Genomic DNA, 21,293 nt, shown 5'->3' with positions numbered 1-21,293 from the left:
TAGACTGGGCTCTTTATCAAGATTACGACAATATTTTTACCGTAAAGCATCTTTTTTTGTAAAAAAACGTCATTTTATCTGTCGTTTTCCTGTGGTCTAACTTCCGATGAAAAAATGAATATCGATTGATACTATGAAATTAAACACAAAATTATTATTATTTTCTTTATCTACCTCTAAGTTTTAATTTCATAAACAAATAAAACATTTTAGTAAAAATTGAGTTAATAATTACATTAGTTTCAACTTATGTGTAATTATGTGTCAAAATTTAGGAAATACGCCCATGACACCAAAACTGTTTCTTTACGCATGCTCTTGTGACACATCTATCCAATATTATTTGTGCAAAGCTCAAGCCTGAAGGCAGACCTTGTTAAAAAGGGCAGGAAGTAAATTTGGTTCTCTAAAATGATTTCTGCAAGAGTAGCTCGATCTTTAGCTCGTAATGTCTCCGTGATGAAGGTAACTCAATTTTTATGTTTATAATTAGCTCCATTTATAAGTAAGTTTTTCTATTTGTAACTTTTTAAGTATTAATTAAGTATTATAACTATTTAAGTATTATAATATTATTATAACTATTTAAGTATTATAATATTTATATAAGTATTATAACTAATTAAGTATTATAACTATTTGTAACTTATTAAGGTTAATTTAAAGCTATTTCTTTTGCTTAAAGAAATAAAACAGTTAGTTTAAAAAATGTTTGTGTTATTAATGGTTCAGTTGTTTTTTATGTCTTTTAAATTTCTCCGTTGAAAATCTAAAATATAACGAAGTTAACCAACAAGCATTATCTGTCAATTAACCTTAATTTTGTTATATTGTATAATGAATATAATTGTATAAGTAAATATTCATTAGATAAAATAAAACAATTTAAAATAATATATATTTTCTTTTGGCATTTTATCTATTAAATAATAACATTTTATGTTATCAACTATTATTTGTAAAATAATCTCTCAAATAAGTAGAATAATATATAAGTACTTGTATAAAAATTTCAAACTATATATTTGATTATTATATATCATTGGAAGTCGGCTAAAATTAGTATTAAAATAGTGAAAAATTTATGAAAAATAACTATTCTACTAAAAAGTTATGCACATTTATGTAACAAATTTTGGTTACAAGGATTGCTTAATAAAACTGCAAACAATTTTAGAGAGTCTTGTTTGGCTAACAGTATTTTTGTTATGAAACTTTATTGTTATTTGCACAACATCTGGCCTAATTCACAATATTTTTATTTAGGTATGTATTCTAATACAAAAAATTAGTTGTCTGCTACATAATCTTTTTCAATGAAATTTGGCATGAACATAGAAAATATGTTTTTGAACAGAGTCCAGTAGTTTTTAAAAAAGCTCTAACACCTTTGATATTAATTTTATATCTGATCAACAACAAAGTTTTTCAGATGAGTAAATTTAATATTAGAAAAAATAACAACAAAAAAGAATAAGATAAAAATAAAGTTTAACTAATCTACTTTTTATAAAACATCTATGTTCATATGAAATTTTAAAAAGTAACACTATAAAATACATCTTACAACACATACATCCAGCACGCTATGATATAGTAGTTAAATATTTTGATTACAAAATTGTTTGCCATAAATTTATTCGCTCATACCTAATATATATTTTAAACAGGTTCTATTGCCAATTTAGGCTAAACTTTGCTATTACTTTTATTATGATTATGTTTAAGAATCTTATGCAGATTAAAATGTAAAAATAAATATAAAATGCTAATATTCAACATCATTTTTACTTAATTATGACTAAATTCCTTTTCTGAAGTTAACTTCAAAACAGCTTAGTTTCCATTGACACTTGGAAGCAAAACTGTTTTAAGCAAAACGCATCACTCTTTAATTGATCTCTGACCCTAACCATGTACTTTTGTTTATGCCAATCTCTATCATTCTATGTTATACCAATAGCTAATTGTCAGTCAATACATGTACATTTAATTGAGCCAGTTCCTATTTATTGGTTAATGTATGTACATTTAAAAATTAAATTTAAATAAATTTTGATGACAATAAAAACTGGGTTACATTATTAAAAAGAGAATTTAAATTAAAAATGTTAAAGAATGTTTTTAAAAAAATAGTAAATATTAGTGTTTTTAGTGTAGTTTTTTAAACTTTACCATCTTTTTAGAGTACTGTTTTTACATGGTTATCAGCATAATGTATTTTATCATAATAAGTCATAAAAACAGGGGTGGGTGATGGAAAATAAAGTCAAGTAGCCCTAATAAAATGTTTGTCAAAAGTCCCTATTTTACAATTGAAAAAGATAAAATTCAATGTTTAAATAAACAAATGTTTTCTTTGAATATTTATATTGTTGTAAAGGATGTTATGTATTACTAAACATTACTCAAAAATCAGTTTTTGGCTAATGCTCTAATCTAATTATTTAATTATAATCATATTAATTAATCTTATCTTTTGAATTTTTGTATAATGGTTAGTTTTCTGTTATATGTTAGCATAATTTTTTTGATTTAATTTTTGGTATGTAATTTTTTTATTTAGCAATGCAGAAGAAGTGGAGGTTTTTTAGTTTCAAGATGTTTCCAGACAACAGCTCACAAACCTGCTATTGCTGAAGTATCTGCTATACTTGAAGAGAGAATTTTAAAAACTTCAAGTAAGGTTGGACTTGAAGAGGCTGGCAAAGTACTCTCTGTTGGAGATGGTATTGCTAGAGTTTATGGATTAAAAAATGTTCAAGCCGAAGAGATGGTGGAGTTTTCAAGTGGATTAAAGGTGTGAATGTGTTATAGTATATACACATATACACAATTCTGTATACTAAGCAGGGTTTGTCTAGGAATATTGTGGTACCACAATATTCTACTCTAAATTTTAAAATGTAAAAAATTACAGTTTCAGAAAAAGAATAATAATAAAAGTATAAAATAAAATGTGTTGCACTATTAAATGTAGAGTAATTTGTTATTTCTACATAGTAAATGTCTTATATATATAAAGAAATAAGCTCTTAGTATGTTTACTTAGCTTTTGCTATTTTAGTATGACTGGAATATTAGTATATAATGATTAATATATAGCATCTATAGATATCTACTAAAGAATTTTTAAGTTTACATAAATGCCTTCACAGGAGATATGCGATCACACACCTTGCCTGACTGAAAACCACTGTTAACTTTTAAAAACAATTTTTTTACAAATTAGAAAATAAATAAAATATCAACTTTAAAAAAAATATTTTTTAAAATTCAAAAGTGTTTCATTTTTTGTAGCACTCTTTTGAAATATTATTTGAACACAAAAAAAGTTTAAATTTGTTCATTTTTTCACTTTTTAAATGTGTCACACAAGATTTAACAAGTTTCAATATTTGAGAGCTATCAACTTGTTATTGGGTGTTGGTTCAAATCTTTTAGGTAGAACTTTTTAATTTTTTTTTTATGCTAAACATTAAAAATATTAGTAATATAATAATAAAAAGGTAATAATAAAAAGATAAACATTAAAAAATATTAAAGTTTCTAATTTTTTATGTAATTATGTTTTTCTAAGTAATTAAGTTTAGATTAAATAACTTTGATACTTTTATTTTTTTAAAGTCTATTAAGTGAATTTTTGAATTGAAAAGACAAGTTATTTTTATAGCATACTTTTTTCAATTAGATATTTTCAAATTTTTATTTAGTTTAGTTTTTTCAATGCGCTTTAAAACAAAAATTGTCAAAACATGCTAAGAACAATGATCAAACATGACATGCATCTGCACACATCTTCTGTAAAAGCTTGACCCAATGTTAGTTATTTGTCAGTGGTTTTTATAAATGATGGCCTGGAAACTATTTTTTTGTTATTATTTTTATCTCATGCAAGTACTATATGCAGTATATATGTAAATGATGTCTACATACTAGATGTATACATCCTAACCTGTTTAGTGATGCACGTATACATAGGTCAGAGTCTATTCCTGTCACTAATGACATTATCAATGGTGTTTATTGTAAAGCTAGTCCGCTTAATATGATATTGCTTTGCCTGTTATAGTTATTTTAATATTTTTAGTCAACTAAAGTTAAATTGTTTTTCAGGGAATGGCCTTAAATTTGGAGGCTGATAATGTTGGTGTGGTTGTTTTTGGTAATGATAAACTGATTAAAGAAGGAGATATTGTTAAAAGAACTGGGGCTATTGTTGATGTTCCTGTTGGTGAAGGTCTTTTGGGCCGTGTTGTAGATGCTTTAGGAAATCCTATTGATGGTCAAGGGCCTGTTGATTGTCCTAAACGTGCGCGTGTTGGTGTAAAAGCTCCTGGCATTATTCCAAGAACATCTGTAAAGGAACCTATGTTGACAGGTATAAAAGCTGTTGATAGCTTGGTACCTATTGGAAGAGGACAGCGAGAGTTGATTATTGGAGATCGTCAAACAGGAAAGACTGCAATTGCAATTGACACTATTATTAACCAAAAAAGATTTAATGATTCTAATGATGAAAGTAAGTTTTTATAAGTAATATTAAATATTATAGACATTTTTTTTATAATATGATAATGTAATGCATGTAAAAATATATACATAAAGCTTCACTGGGAATGGTGGACTATGACCTTACCCTCGCTTCCACGCTCATATAAGTCAGTGTGTAAACTGATTTATTACTTATGTGGGTGTAAACTGATTTAAATAGCAATGGTAAATATATTAATGTTTAAGTTGGATCACATTTATGTATGTAAATGAATAAAATGCAACTGTATTTAAAATAAGAATGTGAAAATTATTCTTTAAATATACTTCAATTATGAAAAATGTTCTTAATACTTTATTGTCAGGTATTAAAAACTTTGTTATTAAAGATTAATTGGGTAGTAGCTAATTATTTTACTAGAATGCCCATTTTACATTCCTTTGAAACTAAATTTTACATTCTACATTTTACTATCTATTTTACATTATTTCAAAACTAAATTTTTAAAATCATATTAATCGAGTCTTTTAATTAAAAAATAATTTATTTAGAATCATCAGTTTCTTTAACAAAAAAACAAACTCAAAGTTGAGGTTAAATAAATAATTCTCACATAAATGATATTAAAAGATAATTTAGATATTCCAAAGTAAAAAAGTCTAAGCAAATTCTTATTGTGAATAAGTTTTTTAATTACTTTTTAATAAAAATTTAGCAGTTAATTTTTTTTCTTTTTAGTTTTTGTGCATAAAATATGGCTCAATCATAACAGAATAGAAACTCTCCTTCACTGATACTCACACTTAGTAATTTGAATAAAATCTGCTAGTTGTTAAAATTTCAGTTGCATAACATCATTCTCATTCATTAAAGTTTCAGTTTTGTAATTAGCCACTTTCGCACATAAAGATGTAAAGTGCGATTTGCATATTTGATTTCATTTTATTAACAAAAAACAAAAGAAACAAATGAACTTTTGAAGTAAAATAGAAAAAAGTTTTGTACTAAACTAGAAAATAGTATGATCAAAAATGCTATAGTATGATCAAAATAGCTATAATATTAACCATCGGTTTAGTAAAACAACAATATACAATATACATTTTTTACTGGTTGTGCACTAATTCATTTCCAGCTAAGCTTGCACATACGTGTGTGTGTGTGTATCAAAATGGCTCTTTAAGCAGCTTTTTCTAGATTGAAAATTTTAATCGTATGATTAAATTTTTTGATCATAATTAATTGCGCGATTAATTGAACACTATAATTTAAATTAATAAAAGAAACAAACAGGAAAAGTTTTTTAAATCATTTGATCTATTTACACGCAAATAATAAAACATCATGAAACAGTTCTAATTATAGTTTTACTAATACAACCAATAAAAATAAAATGTTTGAAAATTTTGAAATAAAATTTTTCTTAAAGCCAGTCTTTTAAACATAAGAACATGTTCAGTGAATCTGTCATCAATGATGATCTGTGCTTGTCTGTAATGAATCCAGCGGTTGAAAACAGGCTTTCGCATGGAACTGTAGTTGGTGTAACTGCCAAATATTTCTTCGCAATTGTTGCTAATTGAGGATATGAACCTTGATGTAGCTTCCACCACTTAAGAGGAACTTAATCTATTTTGGCGCAGGGTTCTTTTTGGTATCAACTCACCTTCGTCTTCACTTCTTTGAAGACGAAGACTTCCTGAAGACGAAGACTTTCGTCTTCGTCTTCACTTAGGGAATCAAATTCATCCAGATCTGGTAGATTGAACGCCATTTTAAGCTTTTTTGTTGATGCCTGTTGCAAAATAATTATTCAAATATTACCATTAATAAAGCATATAGACATTATCTAACTATTTCAATTAATATTATAGTACTCATAGAGTTTTATCTATAAAAAAATATTTTTTTAATAATTGCAATTTTGAATCCATTATTATGTCATTAGAATAATTTAATAAAAAAGTTATATCAAATTAATTACTACAAAATGCTCACCTCTTTTGGTTCTTGTTCTATTGATAATGGTCTGAGCTCTGGAACAGATTCAAGAAGCTTTGATAATCTCTGCCAGACATTTGATCTTTCATTTGAAGCTATAAATGATAAATTTTTAAATCTTGAATCTAATGCTGGCGAGATTTACAACCAACTATCATTCGAAAAATTATTAAATCTGTGCTCCATTTCATTTACAAATTTTTCTTTAAATAGCGCAATGTAACGAGGATTGTCATCTTGAATAACCATTTCACGTGATAAGTGGCATATAATTGGTAAAACCACCAAACTAGATACATATTTGTAACCACCTAACAATTCTAAAGCCACTTTGTATAGTTGCAAAACATCAGCATTTTTTTCCATTTTTTCCCACTCTTTCAGTCAAAGCCTGTAAGCGATGGTTTTGCTCATCAAGTGTTACTGTGATGGCTTTTCTATGTTTCAACATATGTCTCAGCATATCATCTATAAGCTATTCCACCTTGCAACAACATGCTGAATTAGACATTTTTGTAGCAGGTTGAGGTTAATCTGATTTTCATGTAATTCCATATTATTTGCTGGACTGTTTAAAATGTCCAACAATTCTGTGACATTTAGCTAGTGTTTTGTCAAATGCAGTCTCCTTGATGGCTGAACGGTATGTGCGAAACATGGAAGGTGTTTGAAGGGAAAACTTAATACAGCCTTTACGATGTTTCTACCATTATCAGTACCAATAGAAAATGTTTTTTCAAATAATGCCCACTCATCAGCAATATTTCTGATGTGGGTTGAAACATTGTCACTGGTGTGTTAGTCCAATGTTTGATGAACACCTAAGGCAAATGAATTCAACATCCAGTTTTTATCTATTAAATGGCATGTTAAATCAAGGTAACTGACATTACCCATTGAAGATCAATGATCACAGTTAGTTGCTATACTAGTAGCCATGTTTATGAGGTCTATTTTCTTTTTCTTCTTATCTTCATAGAGTGTTTGCATTTTTTTTTTAATTGTGTTTTGACAGGGAAGCTGTAGTCGGACGTTGCTGTTCAAATGACATCCGTCAAACCTGAATCTGTAACAATGTTGAGTGGTTGACAGCTACTGGCAACCCAGCAAACAATGACTTCCATAATTTCCCTTGATTTCCCAGCAGAAATTTATTTATTTATGCCATTTTGTGATTTAATACTGTCGCCAATTGTAAGCTGTTTTGACGAACTCACGATCTTGCTTTGATTTGTGCTAGTAGTTTCGAAGAACACGTGTTGACTGTTCAAATGATACTGAAGCGTTGTTAGACTTCGGTGATATGCAAATTCCTTGGAACAATATTTACAGATAACCAATTTTTTTGACTTGTCTTGAAAAATAAAGGCTCTGTTGAGGATAGATTGATTGCCATTTGAACCCATAAATTTAAATTATTAATAGATAAATTTCATTAGGATAAGATATTAAACAATTTCGAAAACAAAAAGTAAAAGGTTAGAGAGACAAATTTGAGACAAATAAAACAAAATGGCGTCATCACATGAATAAACATTGATTAGACATAAGAAAGTGGTATAGAAATTTCATTATTGCACAAAAATTAATTTTTAATGCTAATCAAAATTAGCATCGACAAAAAAATTTATGAGTTAGAAAATTTGATCTGCGTTAATTTTTTTTTATCTTGCGTTAAATTATTTATTTAAGCCATTAACGCGTTAAAAACCCATTAAATTATTTAACAGGTTTTAACGTGTTAACTTTGCAAGCCCTATATAAAGTATGTTTATAAAAATAATGTTTAGGGGTTGCTTAAGATCCTTGAAACAATAGACCTGTCCTTAATGTTAACAATAAAAAGATTTTCATAAAGTTAAGGCAACCAGGTGCATAAAACTATTAATTAAAAAAAGTTTATTCTTTAATAGTTTTTTTAGAAGAATTTAAGTTTTGTTTCAATGTTTTTAATAAAAAAAAATTTTTTTGAGTTTTTTAAAATCTAGTGTCATTTTATCGTATAGAACACATTTATTGAGTAAAAGTAAACCTTTTTAAAAGTATTATAAATTTATAAGACTCAAAATTGTTAAATTTTATTCTTGAGATTTTTTTCATCTATATTTTCTACTTTTGTTATCAACTTAATATCTAGAAAAGAAACTCTACTGTATATATGTTGCTATTGGCCAGAAACGAAGTACTGTTGCTCAGTTAGTAAAACAGCTTTCTGATGCTGGAGCAATGAAATACACAATCGTTGTTAGCGCAACAGCTTCAGATGCAGCTCCTCTTCAATATTTAGCTCCATATTCTGGTTGTGCCATGGGAGAATATTTTCGGGATAATGGAAAACACGCTTTAATTATTTATGATGATTTATCTAAACAAGTATGTTTTTAGAACTACTATTTTTAATTATCTAAGCTAGTATGTTTTAGCACTACTATTTTTAGATTATTTATGATTTCATTTTATATTTTAATTTTTTTAGGCCGTAGCCTACCGTCAAATGTCCCTTCTTTTGAGACGTCCACCAGGTAGAGAAGCATACCCTGGAGATGTTTTCTATCTACACTCTCGTCTTCTTGAGCGTGCAGCTAAAATGAGTGAAGCATTTGGTGGTGGTTCTCTTACTGCTCTTCCTGTTATTGAAACACAAGTATTCACAATATATATAAATATCATTTTTGATAATTTTTGTATTACTTTAAATATTTTTTCAATTTAAATATAATTTATCTTTAGGCTGGTGATGTTTCTGCTTATATTCCAACTAATGTTATTTCTATTACTGATGGGCAGATATTTTTGGAAAGTGAACTCTTTTACAAAGGTATTCGACCTGCCATCAATGTTGGTTTGTCGGTATCACGTGTCGGATCAGCTGCTCAAACAAAAGCAATGAAGCAAGTATGAAAATTACAGCAATTATATCTTGAATTGATTCTATTGTCAAAACAATTTTGAGATAAAATGTTTGCATAAAGTATTTGAAAAAAATTAAATATTAAAAATACTCGAAACTGCTTTTAATAAAAAATTACAGGAAAATAATAATTTATTTAAGGTTGCAGGTTCAATGAAGTTAGAGCTTGCTCAATATAGAGAAGTTGCTGCTTTTGCACAATTTGGGTCTGATCTTGATGCTGCAACACAAGCATTGCTAAACCGCGGTGTAAGATTAACTGAGTTATTAAAGCAAGGACAGTATGGTAAGTTTAATGTTTAATTTTGTGTGTGTGTGTGAAACTATTTCTGATAGCTGTAAAAACGCACATATATATTTTTTAGTACCTATGGATATTGCAGAGCAAGTTGCAACAATATATGCCGGTGTCAGAGGACATCTTGATAAATTAGACCCTTCAAAAGTAACTTCTTTTGAAAGATCTTTTGTTAAACACGTACGGACGGCTCATTCAGGCTTGTTGGATACTATTAGATCTGAAGGGAAAATATCTGAATCTACTGAAGCTAAGCTAAAAGAAGTTGTCGTGTCATTTATGCAATCCTTTGAATGAACACTAGTTATTTCAATTTTTTTTTGCCTAGAGTCAAACCAATTATGAAAATAAATTTTAATATCTCGACATTGTTTTACATCTTGAAACTAATGACCAACGGGAAGTGAAATATTTTTTAAAATTTAATTTTGCTTTTTAAGTACCTACTCAGTTAAAATATCAATTACATAATTATGAATATCGATTTAAATAAATAATTAATTAGTAACAGTCATTACAGAACAAAAAAGGTGGAGCTTCATGTCGCTCGAAAAACATGACATTAATTGCATATTAAATTTTTGCTCCCATAAAATATTTTGCGGCAAAATGTATTTTTGCAACCAAACCTCTTTAAACTTTTGATCCTTTTAATTACTGCGGTTTTTTGAAAAGTATTTAAACAAAAAAATTGAAATCTTTGTAATCTATTAATGCAGTGGGATATATTTTTAAAAATTACAAAAATGTTAAAATTAGCATATTGAAATAAATATTGCACATCTAACATCTAGTACAATATCTGTCCGCTTTCTCCATGGGATCTTTCTAACTCGAATTCTGACTTTCACTCGAATTCCTTCGTTCTTCTTAAAATCACTTACTCTTGGTCTGCGAAGCGGGTTTTATGCTCTCTAATGAGCTGAACTCGTCTTTGCTAGCCTTGGGGATGTGGCCTCTGTATGGCAATTAGCCGGAGGAGGATAATCCACAATACCCATTTTTAGAAATTTAACGATGCTTACTAAAGTTGATGACGTTTATAATTTTTTTAAAAAAAGTATATATCCAAAGACAGTTATTAGTAAAAATGTTAGATCAAATTTTCGAAGAAAAATAAAGTCATTTGTAATTAAAAATAGTGTAATTAAAAATAGGTTGGCAGTTTTTATAGTTATAATTTTTTATACTAGCGTGATTTGGGATAAATTTATAAATGCGTGATGCAAAGTCATCCCTTTACACAGTGAGGAGGTTTTCAAAGAAATCTTTTAAGATTCTTGAATAGTAGCTTTTTTATATTTAGTTTTTTTACATATTGATTGATAAATCTTTAATCTATTTAAAAAAGAATAAACAAGCTGAAATTTAGACATCCATTAACAAGTGATTAATAAAGTCTGAAAAAAGGATTTGTTGACATGCTAGAAACTGTTAGCTCTCATGCTAGATAAATGTTTTTTCGCTAATACAATCAGGAGCAATTTTAAGAATAATATTAGGGTACTGGTGGGGATGCCCATATGGCGGTGCTCTGTAATAAAACCATAAGAAAGCAAACAAACATAAAAACAATAAATTTTAATGCGCATTTGGTATAACTAAGCTATGTATTTAGCTAGTTAAATCTACATATGAACATTACATATGAACTACATATGAACATTAGCACGTTAACAGTCCATGTCGTATTATTACGCAAACTTAATGTGGTTTTTAAATGTCCATGCCGTAATATATATATATATATATATATATATATATATATATATATATATATATATATATATATATATATATATATATATATATATATATATATATATATATATATATATATATATTATTATTATTATTTTATAAACATCGATTAATACGAGTTTCTCTCGATACTAAATTTATTTTTATTTTTATTAAAGTTTAATAAAAATAAATTTAGTATCGAGAGAAACTCGTATTAATTGATGTCTATAAAATAATAATTTACATACTCTCATACATGTCTACATTCAAGAATATATATATATATATATATATATATATATATATATATATATATATATATATATATATATATATATATATATATATATATATTACCTACCTACTAAAGACATCTGCAGCTGAAACCAGGTTTACACAGGCCCCTAGAAGGTGGTTTTATTTGGGAGCCGAGACTCCGTATTTGTTCCACTTAAGGGTTTATTAGTTGCCACTCAGCTGAAGCCAAGCAGCGCCAACTTAATGATTTATTTTCACTTAACGTCTGGAGTAGACGGATCGCTTTGTGATTTCCGGACGTAGAAGGCCACAACCAAAAACAATTGAGGTTCGTGGCGACTACGCCAAGAACCTCTATCGACTGTCACAGTTTCGATCTTGTGCTGTTTCTGCTTTCTAACAGCACCGTTACCAATTGAAAGATGGTCCGAAGCCCAAATAAGAACAGATCCTACACTTGATCTTAGCCATTTGGCCGATAAGCGATAATATTACGCAATATTACGCAAACTAAAAGTGGTTCACAAATGTTCATACTGTAGTATTACGGTTTTATGCATCTCCATATATTTTCTTCTTGTTCACCATTAATTATAACTCACTTAAATCATAGCAGTCTTCGCCGCTTTCACTGGTTGGAGCTACAAATTTGTCACTATCATAACTGCTTTTGATATCAAATACTCTTTTCATTTTCAAAATTTCCACTTTCGAAATTAAAGTGAATACGTTTATGATTTAAACGTATTCACTTTCAAAATTAAAGTGAATACGTTTATGATTTAACTTACTTTAATTTCGAAAGTGAAAATTTTGAAAATGAAAAGAGTATTTGATATCAAAAGCAGTTATGATAGTGACAAATTTGTAGCTCCAACCAGTGAAAGCGGCGAAGACTGCTATGATTTAAGTACAGGGTTAGTAACCTTATAAGCATTTTTGTGAGAAGAGGTGTTTTAATTTAACCAGAACTGCACAAGATTCTAAGCGAAATATTGTAGAAGAAGCTTCTGGAAACAGTGCCAATAATGTTTATGTATTTGAAAATAATTTTTAGATACACATGAATGTACAACCTACGAATGATGTTGAATTAATGATAAACAAGTAAGCGATTTAAACAAGTAAGCGAATTAATGATAAACAAGTAAGCGAAATATGTAGTGTTCCCTCTCGATCATCCTCTAAATCTTAAATATTTTTAAATATATTTATAGTTTGTTTTTATCATAAAAGTTTCATCTAAAAAGTGATTTTGACATTAAAATCTACTATTATATACCAAGTGAAACATTTTTAACTATTTAAGAATGATTCAATTAGTATATAATAATATACTAGAGATACTATTATCAACTAAGTAATAATACTCTTCTTGGGATCAGGTTCAACACACGTTTAAGAAAAAATTCCGAAAACGAATATTTAAACCTGATACCTGGGGATGTAATAAAAAAAATAGGTATACCAAGCTGGTAAAAATTATACAAGTCGAAGAGAAAAACAAGTACCGAATAAGATCATTCAAACAAAAAAAACTGTCCAGCAAACTGTAAGAACGAATGTGCTAAGAAAATATCAGAAGATGAGTGAAACGATATTTTTTATCATCTTATGCCTTAAATTCAGCTACTGAAAATAGGCATTTCTTTATTACTTCGACTGATCGCACAACCACTGCTAGACCAAAAAGAAACCACGAGGAAACAATGATAGTAAAAATGCAAATAAAGAAACTGATGACCACGCTGAAAAACAAGTTTTTTCCAAAAGGAAGTACGCCAATAGATACTTTTTTCATATAAAAAGAGAAAAAGTGCGTGTTTGCAAAACATTTTACCTAACTAGACTATCAATTTCACAAAAGCCCGTGTACACAGCTCACAACACCAAATATGTTAAAACAAATACTCCTGCACAAGATCTTCGAGTTAAAATCATGAAAGGCAAACATACACCGCACAGTGATGCCAACTCAGGTAGGGATCACATAAAATCTTTTCCAACAGTTCAGTCACATTATTGTCGTGTAAGTACCAATAGAGAATACCTTGAGTCACACCTTAATGTTTCAAAAATGTATAATCTTTACAAAGAGAAATGTATAAGCGAAAATGTTAAGCCAGTAAAAAATTCTATGTACTACCATATTTTCTATACCGAATTTAATCTTGGTTTTCACATTCCCAAAAAGGATAGATGCGACCTTTGTGAAAAGTTTAAAGTTGCTGAAAACACTGATACTATGCCTGAAAAATTGAGAGAAAACTTTGAAAGACATCAAGATTTAAAAAAAAAAAAGAGAGATAAACGTGCTGAAGAAAAAAAGATAAATGTTCCGGTTTTACTTTTTGACCTTCAAAATATTATTTTGACTCCGCATGCAGAAATTGGTTCCCTTTTTTATCTGAGAAAGCTAAGCAAGTACAATTTGACAACTTATTTTTCAACAACCAAAAAAGTGTACTGTTCATTGAAGCGGCAATGATCTTGCCAGTGCCTTTTGCAAAATTTTGAGTTATGTGGCAGAGGAAAACTACGTAAGTAATTTAATTACTTTCTCTTACTCCTGCGTTCCTCAAAATCGGAACAGTATATTATCAAATACTGTGTTAAATATTTTTAGAGACAATTCTAAAATTAACTCAATCACTATGAATTATTCCCTTTTAGGTCATTTATGCGTCCAAGAAGTCGATCATGCCCATAGCGAAATTGAAAACTTCATGAGGAAAACTGATTTTTATAATCCTACTGATAAGGATGTTGAAACAAGTTGACATAAAATATCCTTATCGTATCATTCAAATGAAACCACATGACTTCAAGGATTATTTAGTAACACCGAAGATGTTTAATTACAAGTCAGATCCTTTTTCTAACGTTGCTGTACTAAAATTTACTCAAACACCTCACATTATACATTTTAAATCTAGCCATGATCGCAATGAACCTATGAACTGTGCGAATGTCAAGTTCAATAAAAAACCTTAAAGAAAGAATGCAACAACAAGTTCATCAACTTCCACTGTTTTGAATGTAAAACCAAAGATTCAAAATTGTGTAAAGGAACTTGCAGACTTAAAGAAAAAAAAGATATTAAAGCTGCATTTCCGTTTATGCTTTTCGAGGACAGAGATTACTATCGAGTTGTTCTTCACCTATAAAATAAACATGAAAATTTTTTAAGGTTTGTACATTAAGTAATGGTTTTAAAATGTACCAAAAAAATGTAGTACAAAAAAAAAAGAGTAAACAAAATGTTGTAATCTTGTTTTGTGACTGAAACAATAATCTAATTTATAAAAATTAGCTTTTTATTATATTATATTGTTTTTATTTTTATTATATTGTTGTTTCAGTCGCAAGTTCAGTTGCATTTTTATTATATTGTTGTTTCAAATTCAAGTAACTAACATGTTTCTAACTACCGTTGAACAGCAGTTAGAACCTTGTCATAGTGAGAATATGATTATTTTACTATGAGAAGGTTCTAACTGCATTTTGGGGGTATTCATTTTTCTATGAAGAAAGAAACATTTTTTAATAAAAAATAGTAATACTTATAGCAAATGCTTATGTTATCATGAGTAAAAAATATTATCGATGGATTTTAATAATTTTTAATAGTAGAAACATAACAATTTTGAACATTGATTTACTCAAAACTACTAACGGATCAGTTAGAACCTTGTAAAACCAACGCGACGAAATATCATTACTTACCTAGCAAAACCGCTCAAGTCATTTTTACTGGCTTAATAGGAGAGTGGAAAATCTGAAATTTCATTGATTTCTAGAATTAATAAATTATATTTAGTTTGAGTCTAAACTAAAAAAAAAATTTATTAACTCGAACAACCTTTGATTGGTTGAATAGAATTATGGTTACGCGTGGGAAAAGTAGCTTTAATAAAGTACATTCATAAGTTAAAACCGTCAACTTTCAATTTGGGCGAAGCAAAGTGATTTAGAAACACTTAAAATTTGGCCAAAATCCAGTTTTTTGAGTAGCGCAATTTAAATAATGTTTTTAGCTAACTATTCTCCACAGTTTCTTATGTTTTCTAACGGTATAAAAAAGTAGGTACTGAAATTATAGACTTATAAACGCTAATTTATGTCATAAAGTGACCAAAAACAGCATTATTTTATCGTTAAAATTTTATCATAATTAAAACTTAGTTTTCTACCTAAATACAAAACCTTTCATTTGAATTTTCACTATATACAAAGATAATAGGGGGGAGTGTGTATGAAAGAGCCAGGTTTTGAAGGAGCCAATACCATTATTTCTAACTTACTGGCATCCGATCCTTATTGTATTTAACTCATTGTGTGACAACACTGGATACCTGTAACCCACAAAAAATGTACAGTTCTACTAAAATAAATAGCGTCGTAAGGAAGCACGAAAGATTTTGAAAAGGAAAAGTAATTTTTTGGTGGTTTACTTATTTATTTTTAAGATTAAATGTAATGTTTTATTTGATAAAAAAAACATGCTGCATTCTTATATATATATTTGCCCTTCATTTACACAAAAAATATTAGATTAAAGCTTTTGTCAAAATTGTTTAACTTAAGGTTATGTATTTAACCAAACAATTTTTTGAAAGAGCCGACTGTTTATCACTGATCTATATTATAACTGGATAGCGCATCTCCTAATAAAATATCGTAATTTTTGAAGCCAAAATATTTTCGCCAGCGCCATATTGGGAGGACCCACGGAGAAATATTATTTAGTTAAAATATTGTTAGGTGAACAAGCTATTTCTTTATTTTGGTGGTTTAACTTTATGTTTTTTTATCTAACGTAGATAGAGTGTATGTAAAATTATTATTATTTTTTTTCAAATAATGATAAATATTTTTCAGTAAAATAATTACAATGTTCATTCTATAAATGTCTGGAGAAAATTCCCAAAAGCGAGGGACACAGTGTATTGCATTTGGTTGCCATAAAAGAAATCATTGTGACAGTAAAAGAAGTGATAGTGATGGAATTTCTGATGATGAATCATCTTTAAAACGAAAGTTTCCTAGAACATTTCATATGTGACTTTCTTAATTATTTTTAAAAATAAAAACATTTTAAAGTTTATTGACCTCTGTTAGTTTGCTTGCATTGTGAACAAATGGATTTAAATAAAAGTATAACAAACTTAATAAAATAATAAACGTTATTTTTGCTACCAATTTTATTCAGATTTCTTTCAAACACTGAAAAAAAAAAAGAATGGACCAAAATACACCGTCAAGAATGAAGTCCAAGTAGTAGCAGTTTGATATGTTCTGATCATTTTTTAGAAAAAGATATTGACAGAACTGGACAAACTGTTAGGTTAAGGGAAAATTCTTTTCCTAAAAGATTTAAAAAATTCCCAGACCACTTAAAAAAGGTATATAATCAATTATGTTTTTATTTATTGTACAGGTTTGTTCAATATGTACCTTTTAGTTCTTAGTTACCCTATGCAGTGTGCTAGAGGGTTTATAACACAACTGTATGGTAAGCAGCTGAAACATATAATACCCATTTGCTATTGTATGCTTTAATTTTATAAATGCTGCATGAACTATTAGCTAAGCTCTGTGAGTAAACACAACTTAGAGGTTCCTTCTAGTTTGATATCAAATTTGAAAATTTTATAACTATATATATATGTATATATATATATATATATATATATATATATATATATATATATATATATATATATATATATATATATATATATATATATATATATATATATATATATATATATATATATATTGTTTCTTTCAATATTAGAAAATGAAATAGAGAAAAGTTCCTGTTAATAGATCAACTTTTGAAAATTCTGAAATAAGTGATTTTGAAACTAGTGTTATACCTATCTCCATGAAAGTTGGCTCCCTCAAAAAAATATATAATTGCAGTTTAACTCCAGAAAAAAAAACAGATTGTAGAAACAAGATAATTGTGTCTTTGAAAAAGAAGGTATAAGCAGAACAGCAAAAATCTCAAATGACAAAAAAGATAACATCTCTTAAATCAGTTGTAAAAAGTCAAAAACAAAAAATATCATCAAATTGTGATGAAATGCTATTAAAAACATTTTCAGAAGTTCCTCAAGCTCTAACCAGAAGAATGATAATGTGTAAAAATCATGGTAAAGGATTTAAATATTCAGAAGAAACCATATCCTTTGCACTTACCCTGCAGTTTTATTCAATCAAAGCATATGATTATGCACGAAAAATATTTAACTTTAATTTACCACAAGCACAAATTAGGAAATGGTATGGAAAAGTTTCAGCAGAACCAGGTTTTACAAAACCAGCGTTTGCAGCGCTTAAATACAAGGTTATAGAAGCTGAAAAGTTAGGATCTAAAGTTGTTTTGTTTGATAGCGAAAACAATGCAATATCATGGAAATATATAGTTTATCTTCAAAAACTGCAAGAAGATGAAGGATTACGCTTTGGAAATAAATTAAGACTAGCCCATATTAATTGGAGGCAGCAAAAATTAAAAGTAAATCTTGCTGGTCAGGCAATTAGTTCAAGTGTAGCTAATGCAATAGAGTTCTGTTGCAAAGACCTTAAATTAATGCAGTTTCAAGGTAATGCAACAGTTAAATTTATTAGAATATTTGATAGATTGTTTGACATTTTGAACTCAAGAAATCCTTTTGCTAAAGGTTATAAATCCGCACTAAAAATGAGTAATAAGCATATATGGGATAAATTTCTTGATGAAGCATATGATTATATTTCAAACTTACAAGACTCATCTCATAGATTGTTGCATACGACAAGAAAAACTGGGTTCATTGGATTTTTAGTAGCTATAAAAAGTATTAAGCAGGTTAAAATATTTTGTAAAGTTATATTTATATCTGAAACTTGTAAACTTGGTTCTAAAAAACATGCTCCAGAATCCAATTTTCTTAAAGTAAAGGACAATGGTGGTCTTATGAAACCAACAAAAGATATTATTACTGTTTGTAAAGAAACAGAAAAAAAAATTACAAGAATGCTAGCAACAATTCCTGGAAAACTGCCACAGTCCAAAAATATCCCAGAAGTTATATCTATTTCAGTTTTAGAAAGTTTAGGATCTGTTATATTTAGAGACTTGCATGAACATATGTTTGATACTGTATTAATGAAAACCATGTTTTTAAATTAATCAAAATAATTTCTCAATATTATTGCAAAGTCAGACTTAATGATCTGGGAAAAAAAGCCACTGAGAAAATGTCACAGAAAAATAATAGAAAAATATTAAGTAAATTGGTATTATTTAATCATCAATAACTAAACTTTTACAAACACAAAACTATCTTATATCATAAATAGTAACATTATATATATATATATATATATATATATATATATATATATATATATATATATATATATATATATATATATATATATATATGTATATATATATATATATATTTATATATATATATATATTTATATATATATATATATATATATATATATATATATATATATATATATATATATATATATATATCAATCAATCAATCAAAATTTATTGACAGGCTCAAGGCCCAATACAATAAATATACAATGGGTAAAATAAAGTGGATTAGAATAAAACAAAATATTTAAATAAAATAAAGATAAGAAATTAAAGTGTTATAAATACAACTCAGCTCTCCATTTAAACATCAGTGGAAACTGCAGGAACCTGTCTGAGTTAACAAACATATATATATATATATATATATATATATATATATATATATATATATATATATATATATATATATAAATATATATATATATATATAAATATATATATATATATATATATATACATATATATATATATATATGTTGTTAATAATAGATTATATATATATATATATAATATATATATATATATATATATATATATATATATATATAATCTATTATTAACAACAATAAATATTCATATAATAAAGTATATAAGTTGAACAGCAGAGTGCTGTTCAACTTATATACTTTATTAAAAAAGTTGAAAAGATTATTTACTTACTTTTAGGAGTATTATATTTTCAACTTGTACTTATAATCATAGTTTTTGAATATCAACATAAGAATCTAGATAAATTATCTAAAGAATACGATCATTCGTTAGACATTTTACAACAGATTTTTACTATTTTTTTGATATTGCCTTTTTTCCTTCTAATTAGTAGGTACTTTCAATCATTCTCTTTTCTTCTTCTTTCTTTTGGTTTCTTTTCTTAGAATTTCAAGCGCATCATAACAAATCGTGGGTCCTCACAATATGGCCGCCAAAATATTTTTTCGGCTTCAATAGACATTTCTCTAATTCGATTGCGCAACTGATTTCTCAGCTTCAAAAAGAGGCCAATAAGGACAAAATTGTAAACAAACTATATTCGTACTAAATAAAAATGTCTTATTTTAACTCTAGCATTATCAGACTAATATTGAAAAAAAGTGAAAGAGGGAAGTATTACTGTATATCATTGTATAGAAATTCATTTTATAATAACAATATCAAAAAAACTGATATCGGTCCGAACCAAGAGAAAAAACTCGATGTTCACAAAGCATATATATATATATATATATCTATATCACGGCTGTTTCACGCAATGTAAAATTGGGACTTACGTCACGAGTCTAGCAAAAACAATTTCCGCATAAAAAGTTTTATAAAAATTTTGGCAAATAAAATATAAAAATTCAATAACTTTAAAGTAATGGGTTTTTTTTTCTATAAACGCTTTAATCTTCAAATTAAAAAAATTTACAAGAACTATCTTTCTTGGTTAAATAAATATTTACTTTAAACAAAATAAAAATAAACATTGTTAAAATATTTTAAATGATTTTGGATGACTTTTCTGTTTTTAGCGATTTTTACGGAAAACCTGTCTTGGGCCAACCGAGATTGACTAACATAGCTACATGGCTGATGGTTGAAATTTGGAACACTTATCAATGAATGTCTATTCTATCAGATTCCAACGTCATCCGTGTGATTTTATTACTATAGCTTAATTTTTAATGCATTTATACTTTTAAATTTATTTCTTTTAAATGTAAAATATTAATTTTTTGATGGATGACGTTAGTTATTAAAATTTCGATCTTTTATGCAGATGAAAATATAAAAACTATTTTACGTACCTCTTGCTATGTTAGTCAATATGCTTTTAAACTTGGCATGTTTTACAACAAATTGTTTTAATTTTACGCTTAAACTTGTGTTAACATTTCTAAGCGATGACGTAACTTTATTGCGTTAATTCCCAAGCTATTTACTAACGAATTTTATTGAAACAACTGTTTCGGCGAGACAAATTTTGAAAGTATAAATGTAAACAAAGTTATGCGAAACTTTCTCTTTGGCAAATTGGATTGCCAAAGAGAAAGTTTCCAAAGAGAAATTTGAAGCCTCTGCAGCTACATAAGCATTACAGTTTGTTTCCGTCTGATCGTAAAGAAATTGTTTGTTTATGAATGAACAACTAACAAGAACAAACATAAGTTGTTTAATGATGCATCATTTGTTAAACATTACTCTTGAAGAAGCATGA

General features: G+C 27.5%; 1 protein-coding gene and 1 long non-coding RNA gene across 2 annotated transcripts in view; both read left to right on the top strand.

Annotated features, from left to right (window-relative positions):
- Window positions 1-304: 304 nt before the first annotated feature.
- On the top strand, window positions 305-10,071 carry LOC100197511 (ATP synthase subunit alpha, mitochondrial). Its single transcript, XM_065816867.1, has 8 exons — window positions 305-465; window positions 2,567-2,800; window positions 4,117-4,522; window positions 8,634-8,869; window positions 8,973-9,140; window positions 9,227-9,391; window positions 9,549-9,693; window positions 9,773-10,071. Exons 1-8 carry the CDS (start codon window positions 412-414, stop codon window positions 10,000-10,002), a joined length of 1,638 nt encoding a protein of 545 aa, XP_065672939.1. The 5' UTR covers window positions 305-411; the 3' UTR covers window positions 10,003-10,071.
- Window positions 10,072-20,321: 10,250 nt separating this feature from the next.
- LOC136090126 (uncharacterized) overlaps window positions 20,322-21,293 on the top strand; it is a 1,247-nt gene continuing 275 nt past the window's right edge. The window contains exons 1-2 of the long non-coding RNA XR_010643190.1: window positions 20,322-20,450; window positions 20,608-21,293. The exon at window positions 20,608-21,293 is cut by the window's right edge and continues 275 nt beyond it. This is a non-coding gene — a long non-coding RNA (uncharacterized LOC136090126). The remainder of the gene's footprint in view (window positions 20,451-20,607) is intronic.

Source organism: Hydra vulgaris, chromosome 13 (assembly GCF_038396675.1).
Source record: "Hydra vulgaris chromosome 13, alternate assembly HydraT2T_AEP".
In the NCBI taxonomy this organism is placed as follows: domain Eukaryota; kingdom Metazoa; phylum Cnidaria; class Hydrozoa; order Anthoathecata; family Hydridae; genus Hydra; species Hydra vulgaris.
This window is presented reverse-complemented; position numbering and strand designations above follow the sequence as displayed.

Coding starts and splice junctions, on each gene's coding strand:
- LOC100197511 (XM_065816867.1), top strand. CDS start 412: ATGATTTCTGCAAGAGTAGCTCGATCTTTAGCTCGTAATGTCTCCGTG. Junction 4,523..8,633: donor TAATGATTCTAATGATGAAA/GTAAGTTTTTAT, acceptor CTTAATATCTAG/AAAAGAAACTCTACTGTATA. Junction 9,141..9,226: donor TTCCTGTTATTGAAACACAA/GTATTCACAATA, acceptor ATTTATCTTTAG/GCTGGTGATGTTTCTGCTTA.